Source organism: Palaemon carinicauda, unplaced genomic scaffold (genome assembly GCF_036898095.1).
Source record: "Palaemon carinicauda isolate YSFRI2023 unplaced genomic scaffold, ASM3689809v2 scaffold300, whole genome shotgun sequence".
Taxonomy (NCBI): domain Eukaryota; kingdom Metazoa; phylum Arthropoda; class Malacostraca; order Decapoda; family Palaemonidae; genus Palaemon; species Palaemon carinicauda.
The window spans coordinates 158726-172751 of NW_027170667.1; the positions used below are offsets into that span (position 1 = coordinate 158726).

At 39.3% G+C, this 14026-nt stretch overlaps 1 protein-coding gene across 1 annotated transcript; it reads right to left on the reverse strand.

The window, feature by feature from the left end:
- Positions 1 to 1733: 1733 nt before the first annotated feature.
- On the reverse strand, positions 1734 to 13390 carry LOC137636451 (protein mothers against dpp-like; the record flags this gene model as incomplete). The annotated part of the gene is given in 7 exon segments (XM_068368875.1): positions 1734 to 4565; positions 5248 to 5488; positions 9057 to 9255; positions 9629 to 9732; positions 10656 to 10748; positions 12804 to 13100; positions 13218 to 13390. Coding segments are annotated over 7 exon segments (1194 nt in total). The 3' UTR covers positions 1734 to 4405.
- Positions 13391 to 14026: the final 636 nt, after the last annotated feature.

The window sequence follows — 14026 nt, forward strand, 5'->3', positions numbered from 1 at the left end:
TTTCCCGGTGATACAAGCGATTTTCTATTCTCCCGGACGGCATCCGATGTCCGGATTTTACACTGTGCCTCATCTAGAAACAATCTCATTTAATAACCTTTCTATAATCAAGGGAATTAACAACACATGCTAAAAAGAGCATTTCGAGAAATGTCTTTTCATAAAAATTCTTCGCCAATAAAAGACCCTTACAGAAATTCGATGGTTAACTATCAATCATGGAAACCTACAACACCTAAAAGATATTCGAATCTACAGTATTTTGAGTAACACAACAACATTTAGAACATAATAGAACAAAAAAATCTTGTAAAGTTTGTCCCTTCTTACACAGTAAAGCCTTCATTCTTCACAGAATCACAAGTTAAAAGACACGAGACACTTCCTTCCTCCTGTGTGTGTGTGTCTGAGACAGAAATGAATCTTCTTCAACAGTCTACACACTCAGGGACTTCCCTAGACATTCCCTAAAAGTTCCCTAGACCAGAAGTAATTTCTCCAGGCATTTTTTTAACGCAATTAAATTTGTCGCTTATAAAATGCTGTATTGTGTATACACTGTATCTTCTGTGATTATGATATATTCTGTATTTACTTTTAATTATGGTATTTGTGAAACCACAAACAGTAAAATTTAGTTTTTGAATAATGAACTCATGTTTTGATTTCAGTTTGTGCTCTGAAAGATATATCAATCAAATTATAATTGCATACCACAGGAAAACAATAAAACGTAACCAAGTCATTCTCAGTCATTATAAATCTTATTGAAGACAGAATTATTCATGAGTATTTACAGTAGAGTGTTTTTTCAGTTATCAGACGTATGGGAATTTGCACACTTGATATGTCCCCAACACCTCTAGAAATTCCCAGATTTGGGGATAAATTCTCAACACTTTGTCCCCCTGGTTAAAGAATTGCTTTATCCAATCAGAGACCTCCACCATAGCCTGCGTTCTATAGCCTTTTCCTCAGCTAAAACTATACTATTTTGCTTAGAATATATTTATACATTCTTAAGATAGATTAATTTAATTACTATAGGAGTTTGGAAGATATTCAATTGAAGATAATCTAATATTTAATGGATATATACGAGGGAAATATATAAGTGAGTTACCCCTAGAACAGCGGGGCTGAAGAAAAAGAAAACAGTTCAGCTTTTTAGTTAGAGAAAACGTTATTTAAGGGTAACTAAAGTATATTTAAGTACCAAGAGAGAAAATTTTCTTTTCTCGTTATAATGTCATCTTAGCAAATTCATGAGTTAATGCCTTTAAGAATACTATCTTCCATAATTTATATAATTGTATGATATAAGATGAGCAAGATTTACTTGAGAATAATAAAAAATATCACCATATTCTGAAAGTAAATAGTATTTAAAATCCAGAATTAATATACTATACTAGCGGAGCTTTTATCTCTCGCTCTTCCTTTTAAGAACACTTTAGGTTAGATCCAGGTCCTGACTGGGGTCTAATACTTCATTCCAAGAACACCACAGTGCTCTCACACATCCGAGGCTCAACGAAGGTGGGCGTCATCACACAATTCATTGACTCGTATCATTTTGGAGCATCGAGTCCTGAGCTCATAGCTAATCCAGAATCATAGTTCCGAGTTTGGCGACTAACTGGAAACAATCACAGTAAAATCGCAGCCTCGTATCGGTGAAACTACTGTGAAATCCTTACGACAAAATGGGAGGTATAAAATGACAACCCTGCTACAAAAGATTTTTGTATTTAAACTTATCTTTCACAAAGATTAATAACTTAAAAGATGAATAAACATTCTGAACGCAGAAACTGCATCCAACTCTTTGCTCATATGATGATGGAAGAGAAATAGGGACAGTACAAATGTTTGAAGGGGAAGTGCAATAGTGTAAACCATATGGCACGTACAAAGTCTCACACAATCTGGCATTGATCAACTTTGGACAATTCTAAATCTGCTGACTGCTGGCTACACATTTATCAACTAAATCATTTGTGAATAAGCTATAACAGCAAGACTCGGTCGGTTCTCTTCCGTCTCAAAATATAGTAGCCGCTCGTACTAATATTTTTCAAGTGGCAGTACAGTATTACAAATACTGCGCTGATTACAAATATCTGTATAATCTCTTTATTCCATTCACATATGGATCAACAATTGTAGGTACTTTTAAGAAACTCCAAACACCACTTTTGAACCATCGCACGCGCGCCGCAGTCTTGCGGCACGAACTCGCATTTCTGAGCCTGTCCGTTCTTGAAATGAAACACAGCGACACACAAATACACATACAAATGCGTGTATACATATGCATATCCATGAATATATACACAGATTTGTATCTAACTAAAAAAAAAAAAAAGGTATCTTCACATAAAATGCCTCACCTCTAAGCTTATGAGATCTGTTATTTTACTGTCAATAACAAAGCAGCGTAAATTGTGACGGGTTTTTACTGCTGGTGCGTAACAAAAGTGTTGTTCCACCGAACTGTGACATGCGAGAGAGATGTATCACAGCCGTCTTTCTTAACTTTACCAATAGCTTATCGTTTAACATGGAAAAGAAAACTTGTAAAAAATAGGAGGACACTTTTTCCAAAAGTCTCCCTCTAAAGCTGTTATCACAATGTGATGTAGAAAAAGTTTTGTCAATTCTGCAAAGATTAACTGATAAAAACAATAATAATATAAATGGCACGTCTTACATAAGAGAAGAGCTATGAAGTAAATGAAACAGATGCTGAATGAGTCAGATATCCTGTGGCAATGTTATCGTCACACGCTACGTACCGGAGAATCTGCAGTTTCGCCGCACTATGTTTGTCGAAGCATCTACGGTTATTCTAAGGCCCTATACGGCACACGTTTTAAAAGCAGATGGTGTCGCTCCGCGGCATTTTCTAGTTACCGACGTGCTTTATCCAGCTCATGCCGAATTCAAAACCGTGACAGTGCATTTCACATATTGAAATAGGCTTTCCATTTACCCTACATAAAAGTCCGTTTACCAAATAGCCTACTGACTGTATAAGTTTTCCAAAGAAACAAAATAAGTTTAACATAAATCACTGAATGTTATGAGCAAATTGGCTGTCTTCTTATCAGATCATATCTTCACCAAGAGCCGAATTAAAAGAAAAAATCAAATTTGATGGTTTAAAGCGAAAATAAAAGAATCTTCCACGACCGTACATTTAACAATACATTCGTCATATCCCAGACATGCCTTTCAAGTTCTTTAGAATACTATCAAATTCTTATAAAAAAACAGAGAGTATTTTTTCTAAAACTAAACAGCTACATGCACTCAAGATTGAAAGAAATACTTAAAATTTTGACGGCACTAGAGAATCATTAACAACGGTTCCAGACCTTTGTAAAAAAAAAAAATGGTTACCAATACACCCAGATTACAGATGACTTTTTTACTCTCATTTGAATGATGAAGTAGTGAACCAAGATCTCTCTGCTAATTTTCAAGATATAATGATATTCCTTTTCCCAGAAAATCAAAGCAGACTATGGTCAGCTGTGAATTTCCTGCTCAAAATAATTCTGGGAAATGTTTTGACAAGAGCTGAACATGTTTAAAGTATCAGTTTTTTATTCACACAGTCAATGAGACACAGAGCCAAGTAGTTTGACGGCATTGTACGCAAGTGTTTCTCGAGATGTGACAACCCAACCAAACTGATTTCGTCTCCTTTCTAAGTCTATTACGTACGAGTGGTTCTTTCATTGGGCAGGTATCCTGCCTGATGTACACACTCACATAAGAGATAGGAAACTAATGCATTCATTTCAAGATGTATCCAGTATTGCCCTCTTCATCATCTGTTTTTTTTATTTCTTGTTCATAGGGATTTCTATCATTTTCCAAATGATTACGACACTCTTTACACAATAATTTCAAGTGAAATCAATAATGTTTACTGGAAAATCAAACACTTGTCTTACCAAGGCATAGCACTGCCTACGTTGATAAGAATAAACTTGTCCGGCAGCTTTCCCTGGTTTTATCCACACATTCCACAAGGTCATTTTCACTGTTTATGAGAGTATATTTTCCAAAAGAAAAAAAAAAATTGAACCTTAACACCATCCGCACATTTCTGTATTGCATCAGCTTAAAAATTAACAATAAAAAAAATGGATTTTATTGAAAACTGAACCCACTGTACCACCGAAAGCTATTGGGCCAAAGGTTAATCCCTCCGAAACAGTCTCGTTGCATATACTGAACTAAAATAAGCGGTTCTCTTCTACGAAATAAGACGTGTGTTCTCAAAAAACAAATGACATTGCAGATTCGCCAGCCGGTGGATATGACGAAACAGCCGTGGGGGGCCTTGCGCCGACAATGCATCACCGTGAAAGTAGGTCGGAGAGTGACGGATTCAGGAGACGGAGGAAATGCGGTCAGCCGGTGCGCCCATCTGAGTCAGCACTTTATCCAGCCACTGTAATGGTCCGTGAAGATGGATCTCTATCCAGCATGGAGTACTTGTGACGTCCTGACGGTGATACTCGGCACCCCAGCCCTTGACAAAGGACATTCTGGAGAGAGAAAATAAAGTTGGTAAATGGCATTTATGAGGACTGTCTGGAACCCATATAAATCTTTAAACTAAATTTCATACCTAAACGTTCACCAATCACGACGGGAACATTTTGTCGTCTGCAAAAATACAATGAATGGAAAACCGCTTTCCCAATGCAATCAACCTTTCAAGGAAAACAAAATATGTCCCCTTATTCATCAAAATAGTTTCTAAACTTATCTATGACATGAGTAACATTGTACGATCCACTAATACTAGAGTAAAGTTAACCCTTTTACCCCCAATGAACGTACTGGTACGTTTCACAAAACTCATCCTTTTACCCCTATGGACGTACCGCTACGTCCTTGCAAAAAAATGTTTTTCACATTTTTTTTTTCATATTTTTGATAACTTTATGAGAAACTTCAGGCATTTTCCAAAATAATGAGACCAACCTGGCCTCTCTATGACAAAAATTAAGGCTGTTAGAGCAATTTAAAAAAAATATATATTGCAAAATGTGCTTGAAAAAAAAAAAAATGCCAGGGGGTTAAGGGTTGGAAAGTTCCAAATAGCAGTGGGGGTAAAAGGGGTTAAAATAACAAAAACTGAAGTACTGTATAACAAACTGATGACCCATTAATTGTACAGCTCCAAGACCAGGAAGTTGTCCTTAACCCAGCCATCTTCCTCACCTGATTGTACACATCTTCGTAAGATCAAACACTGCTTCGTATCCGTGGTTTACGCTCTGGGACAAGAGTTGAGCAAATTCTTGGTTGTTGAATATCTTCAGGGAACAACCAGGAGGAATTTTGCACACGGTGGATGGATGGAAGCCGTGGTGGTGATTACAGTTGCGCGACTGGACGAAGATGGCCGAGTCCGACAGGCATTCCGCATAGACCTCTCCGCCAACGTAGTACAGGTGAACCCCTGTGGAAGAAACGAAGACTATAAAAACAAACAGAGGTAAAAGTTGAGAAAACTGGAGGAGCACCCAGTAGAGCGCAGACCTCTGCCGCAGCTTATTTTTTTTACCTTTTTACTCAACTTTGACCTTAACATGTATTAATTGGCGTGGATTTTCATACACTCAAATATGAACCAAGGTTGAAGTTTCTGTCACAACGATGTCCAAACTTATAGTTCATGATGTGATTTGGACATTTTGCTTGACTGTGACCTTGACCTTCCATAATTTTAATAATTTCCAGTTTTTTACATGACAGTTAATCCCTGCAAATTTCATTACTCTACGATTAAAATTGTGGCCAGGAAGCTGTTCACAAACAAATACACAAACAAGGGATAAAACATAACATCCTTCCAACTTCGTTGGTGGAGGTAAAAAGAGTTAATTCCTATTCAGTGAAAAAAAATTATAACCTGATGTAAAAATATGAACAATGATAATACAAAAAATCAAAATGAACTTAGAGAAATATGCTGTGTAAATTTATCCACATTGGGACTATTATATATATATTAATTATATCAAAGTATATATTATAAGGTTAGTTACATTCCTGTCACAAAAGTAAGAGCGGACTACATAAAATATTCTCTTATCATCGCTATTTGCGTTTACTTAATATCATCACTATAGCACCTTTCAACCTGTTGTTCGTTTGCTTTGGGAAGCACCTTAACACTGAATAGTATAACTGGCCTCTGAGTTATGGCGTACCATAGATCAAATCAAATCATAAACCCAGAGTACTTGAAGCCTTGGAACTTCAGAAATTCAAACATGGAACAGTTATTTTTCTATGGATCAACTATTATTTTAGTTTTGAGTATTAAAAGGTCGCACATGAATGGCAGAGGCTAGGGACATTGACATTGCCCTATCAAGCAGGACAATGCCCTAGAGACTGAACATAATATCATTTGATCAACACCCACTCAATCTAGGACCAAGGAGGGCCAGGCAATGGCTGCTGACGACTCGGCAGATAGGACTATAGGCTCCCCCAAACCCCCAATCCTTAGCTCACAAGGATGGTAAGGTTGCAGCGACCATAGGAACTAACGAGGTTGACCAGGACTCGAACCCCAGTCTGGCAATCACCAGGCAAGGACGCTACTATCCGGCCACCACAACCCTTGTATTTTCCTTGGTTACTTATATCAACTTTATTCTTTACTTTTCTGTTTCTTTCATTGCACCGGGATGCTTTCTCTAGAGCGACCTTAAAGCGCGTAGTATTTTGTCCTTGCAGGCTGTGTGTAACAATTGACTAAAGACTTATGTATAACCACAAATATTTTAAAAAAGGTGAGGTATTTGACATATTCTTATGGGTTAAGCAAAAACAATACTTGACATGGAATGATGTTGAACTCAAATAATGTACTATGTTGAGCCAGAAGAATATAATAAAATATGGTAATAGTGTATAACCCCTTTTTTAAGAAATATTTTAATGACAATAAGAGCCGTAGAGTAAATTACAGTACAGTACTGTACAATTTTGTATTTTGTAACAGTACACTAAGCCTCTGATCCTTAAAAAAAAGGTGGCTACTAACAGTTCATTGTTTTTCTTATGCCAGCACTAAGCTACTAAAACAGGTGAATGAAAACAGTCATGATATCGAAATGATCATAATTCTGATCATGCTTTGTACGTACTTAGATTTTCCCAGATTACTACCATCGTTGAGTACTTGTGGTTAACTTAAACTTAATGCAAATTCTTTTCTGCTAGGCATGTTGACCCAAGTCTTATTTCAGTCTATATATGACTGACCTATTTCAATGTTGTTAAGGGTAGAAGAGACTCTTTAGCTGTGGTAAGCAGCTCTTCTAGGCGAAGGACACTCCAAAATCAAACAATTGTTCTCTTGTCTTTAGTGCCATAGCCTTTGTACCATGGTCTTTCACTGCCTTGGGTTAGAGTTCTCTTACTTGAGGGTACACTTGGGCACACTTCTATCTTATTTCTCTTCCTCTTGTTTTGTTAAAGTTTTTATAGACTGTATAGGAAAGATCTATTTTAATGCGATTACATTTTATATTGTTCATTACTTCTCTTATAGTTTATTTATTTCCTTATTTCCTTTCCCCACTGGGCTATTTTTCTCTGTTGGAGCCCTTGGACTTACAGAACCATGCTTTTCCCACTAGGGTTGTGGCTCAGCTAGTAATAACAACATTGTTTATTCCTAACTTTTCCCTTTCATTCCCACACAGTGCTTCTTCCTTACAGGGTCCCTTGGCCTTGTAGAACTTCTTTCCTTACAGGGTCCCTTGGACTTGTAGAACTTCTTTCCTTACAGGGTCCCTTGGCCTTGTAGAACTTCTCTCCTTACAGGGTCCCTTGGCCTTGTAGAACTTCTTTCCTTACAGGGTCCCTTGGCCTTGTAGAACTTCTTTCCTTACAGGGTCCCTTGGACTTGTAGAACTTCTTTCCTTACAGGGTCCCTTGGCCTTGTAGAACTTCTTTCCTTACAGGGTCCCTTGGACTTGTAGAACTTCTTTCCTTACAGGGTCCCTTGGCCTTGTAGAACTTCTCTCCTTACAGGGTCCCTTGGCCTTGTAGAACTTCTTTCCTTACAGGGTCCCTTGGACTTGTAGAACTTCTTTCCTTACAGGGTCCCTTGGCCTTGTAGAACTTCTTTCCTTACAGGGTCCCTTGGCCTTGTAGAACTTCTCTCCTTACAGGGTCCCTTGGCCTTGTAGAACTTCTTTCCTTACAGGGTCCCTTGGACTTGTAGAACTTCTTTCCTTACAGGGTCCCTTGGCCTTGTAGAACTTCTCTCCTTACAGGGTCCCTTGGCCTTGTAGAACTTCTTTCCTTACAGGGTCCCTTGGACTTGTAGAACTTCTTTCCTTACAGGGTCCCTTGGCCTTGTAGAACTTCTCTCCTTACAGGGTCCCTTGGCCTTGTAGAACTTCTTTCCTTACAGGGTCCCTTGGACTTGTAGAACTTCTTTCCTTACAGGGTCCCTTGGCCTTGTAGAACTTCTCTCCTTACAGGGTCCCTTGGCCTTGTAGAACTTCTTTCCTTACAGGGTCCCTTGGACTTGTAGAACTTCTTTCCTTACAGGGTCCCTTGGCCTTGTAGAACTTCTCTCCTTACAGGGTCCCTTGGCCTTGTAGAACTTCTTTCCTTACAGGGTCCCTTGGACTTGTAGAACTTCTTTCCTTACAGGGTCCCTTGGCCTTGTAGAACTTCTCTCCTTACAGGGTCCCTTGGCCTTGTAGAACTTCTTTCCTTACAGGGTCCCTTGGACTTGTAGAACTTCTTTCCTTACAGGGTCCCTTGGCCTTGTAGAACTTCTTTCCTTACAGGGTCCCTTGGACTTGTAGAAATTCTTTCCTTACAGGGTCCCTTGGCCTTGTAGAACTTCTTTCCTTACAGGGTCCCTTGGACTTGTAGAACTTCTTTCCTTACACGGTCCCTTGGGCTTGTAGCATTCGACTTTAACAACTGAGGTTTACCTTGGCCTATAATAATAACAAATAACAATGAATAAATAAAAGAGTGAAGCTTACCCTTTCCAATATGTCTTCTGGTATTTTCAATTGTGGAATTTCTGTTGACGTTAGAGAGCAGCCCTAGGCAAAACCTCTCCGAATTATTACTCGGATCAGTGAAGCCGTCGACGATGACAGAGTGCGTCTGGGCGTGGAAGACTTCCCCCACTCTGTTGTTTAATTCGTAATATGCTATACTGGACCAATATTTGGGTTCCTGAAAAAAAAAGAGGTTGGGATAATCTGAGTAAAAAAGAGAGAGAGAGAGAGAGAGAGAGAGAGAGAGAGAGAGAGAGAGAGAGAGAGAGAGAGAGAGAGAGAGAGAGAGAGAGAGAGAGAGATTACCATACCCTAATCTAAACTTTTAACTGGGCTCCACAAGGCACTTACAAGAGTTGGACGACCCAGGACTAAATAGCTAAGGACTATGAAGCATGAAGATAAGATAAGATGAATGGAAAAGTGTTGATTTAAAAGCTCTATATAGAAACAACTGGCAAAATCTAATCAAGGACTAAAACGATTCAACAGGGCATATTTTCAACAACGCTGATCTCAACTTATCGTCTGAAGAAAAGACACGAACGTACCTGGTATGTGATTGGCGTGACGTTGGTTCCGACCGTGTCCATGGGCTCGGCGGGCTGCGTCTGTTTTATGTCCTCACTGGGGCTATATGCTGGAGGCGGAGTATCTGCTTTGGGGGGTGAATAATACATTCAGTGTCATGTGAAACAACCGAGTAAATTCTCTCTCTACGTAAGACTACCTGATAATTGTTATGTTTTCCAACTGTAGTAGAAAAATTGGAAGTAATTAATTTGTTAATCAAAACTTTTAAGTTTACATATTTTCAAAGGACAGAATGGACTGTACATTGAATAAAGCACAGAAAAAGTAGTTAGCGGTTTCTAAAGTATCAATATCACACTATCGACTGACTATCCTAAATATTTGTTGAACATATCTTATTTTACAGTTACTTTTAAACAAATGACCAAACTACAATATCCGCGATTGTGGATACACAGTGATCCCATTTTCCGAACAAAACATTAAACTCTAACTATTCACACATTTAAATTTCCATTCCCAAAATCCTTTAAATGAAATATCTTATTTATCAACACCCCCATCTATGATGTCGTACCGATTTCTCCTAACCTACAACACCAGTAAATCTCTGGATAATAGAGGATGTGCTCGATCATATTCCTGCAGACTTCCTTACTCCACTGAGCTAAAGTAACTAGTTTTGCATATAAACTTCAAGTTACATGTACTCTTCACACACTTTTCCGATGGCAAGACACTAAAATTGTTTATTCATATATATTTCATGTAAAAAAGTAAGGGCTCTTAAGACCTTCCCCAACATGCTAGATTTAAAAATCAAGAATAACTTTAATTCAAAGTCCTGAATATTTTCAAAATTTCTACTGTACCAATCAAGACATTCTGAATGCTCAAGTCGGTTAACAATGGAAAGAAAATATTCCAGAACAGATTCTATAAGTTCAATATCGGTAAATTCGATTCAGTCTGAAGCACTCTCAATTCTCTTAAATCCAGCATGTCGCCACGGAAGGCACGTAAGAACCCCCATTCAGAACGGACCTGGGATACTGCCGTAAGGGCTCTGTGGAGCCTGGCTGGCGGGGCTGATGACTGGAGAAGGAGGCTGATTCAGGCCACTTAAGCTACCCCCACCTGCAAAAACAGAATGCCACAGGTTAAACAAATGCAACATAACTGTAAGACTGAGATGGTATGGTCATGTCATGAGAAGAGATAAACAGTATATTGGGAGGAGAGTGATAGAAATGGGGGCAGAAATAAACCACAGAAAACAAGCAGGATGGAAGAATTGGAAAAAAAGTGTGTGGAGTACTATGCGACAGAAAAATAGGGGTTAAGTTGAAAGGTAAGGTGAACAGGACAGTTGCGAGACCGGCAATGATGTATGAAGTGGAGACGTGGGCAATAAAGAAGACAGAAGGGAAGAAGCTGGATGTGGCAGAGATGAAAATGTTGAGATAGATGTGTGGGGTGACAAGAAGAGATAAGATATGGAATGAGGTAATTAGGGGTACCACAGGAGTTAGAGAACTATCAGATAAGATCCAAGAAAGTAGACTGAGGTGGTATGGTCATGTCATGAGAAGAGATGAACAGTATATTGGGAGGAGAGTGATGGAAATGGAGGTACAGGGAAGAAGGAGAAGTAGAGGGAGACCAAAGCGAAGGAGGATGGAGTCTATCAAGGATGACATTCGATCAAAGAGATTAACAGGTGATGAAGTGTGGGACAGAGGTAGATGGAGAACGCTGGCCAGAAATATCGACCCTACATAAAAGTGGGAAAAGATGCAGACGAAGAAGAAGAAGAATTATGTGACACTAGAGGGGCTCTTAATAGAGAGCATGCTTCCACCATGCCATGTAGTCTTTATTTTGCTCTTTAACTCCACTGCGTACTCGTACTTCAATGTATATTCTTCAAAATCTAATAAATTTGTCCTTGGGTCATACACCAGATGTCCACCAAGGTTTGTTGCTATTGGCACTAGGTTTTGTACAGCTGTTCGAAAATATTATAAATTCATTCTTAGATCTTACCCATCATGACTACCAAAATCGATAAAGGGATTTTGACAAAGGAAAAATCTATTTCTGGGAAGAGGCCTGTGACGCCCGGTGAAAAGGGTCCTTCTTTACACTTTTCTAATATAAATCTTCCAAATATACTAGCGAAAGATAAAAGCATGGAATGCAGAGGTTACAACCCTCGCGCGAGCACCTTGTGGGTGTCGTGTATACAACAGGGGCGTGTGAAAACCACTATTCACAGGCTGTCTTCCATTTAGATAATCCCTTCATCAAAGGGGAGGGCCGAGACAGGCCCTAGAGAACACAGTTGGACTACCCCACCGACACCTACCACGCGCGCCCTCCAGGACATCCTTCTGTTTTGGACTTGCCCGGTGAGCACACACCCTTAGCAAAATGTTACACTTTGGCAGAGGCAATAACACTCCCAGCCTCTCGTGGGTGAGTACTTTTTGAAAATTCTTAAATAAATATTTGTTACAGCGTGCTTTTAGTTTTGCGGAACATGAAATACAAATACATCACTCATTACTTCCAGGAAGGATAATGATAATACCGAGAAATGCAAACAATATTCACAAACACTCAGTTGTGCAAAACCTTTCTTTTCCAGTTTTAAAATCAAGTTCCTTAACCTGGTGTATTTTATTCCTAATTCTTTATATTTGTAGCTTACTTATACAGCTGTTGATTTGCTGATAAGATAGTAGTGTATAACATTTATACATTATAAATCGTATTATATCATTAATGAAGATTAAGTTTTGGATATTAATCAGTGATAGAAGTTGCTTCTGACAAAGAGGCCTTTGAAACTATGGCTTGGACCAAACTAAAGAAAAAATAAAAATGGCCACGTTCTCAAATGATCCCATACAAAGAAGGATTTTGTTTGTCATTTCTGTAGAAAAGCTAGCAATGCGCTGCTTCTCCTGTTGATGCCCGAAAAGAGAATCGCTTTGCCACAATGAATCATTCAGGATTACTAAGGTGAGATTGAGATGGAAAAGCAATTGAGAAATGACAGAACGGGCTGTCCATAAATAGAAGAGTACAGTAAAGCAGTAAAGAGTTATTGAAGAAAGAGTGGGAGAGATAGGTAATCAGTTATCATAACAGAACTAATAAAAAAAACTACAGTAAAGAATAGCTCACCTGGAATACTGGCATAGGAATTGTGTGGGCTCTGGCTCGCTGGACTGACGACGCTTCCGACGGGGGACGGCGGCTGATTGATCCCGGCGATGTTCCCCCCGCTCATCTGGGAATGCGACGCCCCGCCCATCTGGGAGTGGACGAACCCGTTCTGTGAGTAGGAGACGTTGTTGGGCATCGGTTCGTTCTGCGAGTACGAGACGTTGCTCGGAATGGGCTCCGGGACCTGCTGGAACGACAGGAGAGAATGGCCCGGAGCAAATTCAGAGTGCCTCGGGACTAGGACCGGCGGAAGAACTGAAACGAGAAGAGGAACGTACGTTACAACTCGGCTGAACGAGCGATTTCTAACTTGTTTATCATCAGGCCAAGAAATAGTATTGGGTCAATTGCAAGTCTTCAAGTCTCACGTACCAGGGCTCTCGACTCTCTTGTAGTGGTAAGGGTTGACGCACACTTCCTTCTGTTTGGCAGAAAAGGGGGTACTGGCAGTGTTCAAAGGGCTTGAGCTCATGGTGGCTCTGAAGGTCAGGCCATCGCCAAACTCTGCAGTAAATTACGTGGGGGAGACCCTTTCTGTGTGACACCTGGAATAAAAAAAAAGAGAAGAGCTTATTATTTTTGTACCTAAATTACCATTGTGGAAATTTAAAATGAATTTTCTATTTCATATAATAAATATAAAATCAGGAATACTTGTACAAGCATTACAGTAATGTATATAGATTTACTCAAATAGATTTTGTTAAAATGTTTACAGTAGCACACTGGTATCGGAGTTGTAACGGCTCTCTCGCCCTCGTATCCAATCCTATCCCATATCCTTCGAGACATGGTTAACTACTCGGGTAAGGATAGCCGAGGATTGTTTTAAACACGTCCCTGTTTCATACACGATATCTCTCAGGATATTAGCTCCAGGGGGTAGAACCCTGTGATACTTCTTAGGTAAAATTCTCTGGTATATCACTCGCAAAAATATCCCAAGGAGAAAGCTGCCTTTGCGGAACCTCCATCAGGACATGGTTCGAACCCAAAAATCTTTGTAGACAAGGCTAGATCTACATAATTAGTATACGGGACCCATCACAAATGACTGCTAAATATTTAGATATGCACACACGCACCCCCTTTCACCACAGTATGATCACACCATCTAACACCTATCCGAGCTACAGGGAGAGACTGAGTAATTATGTCTGGCAATGGTGCCAAGCGTGATA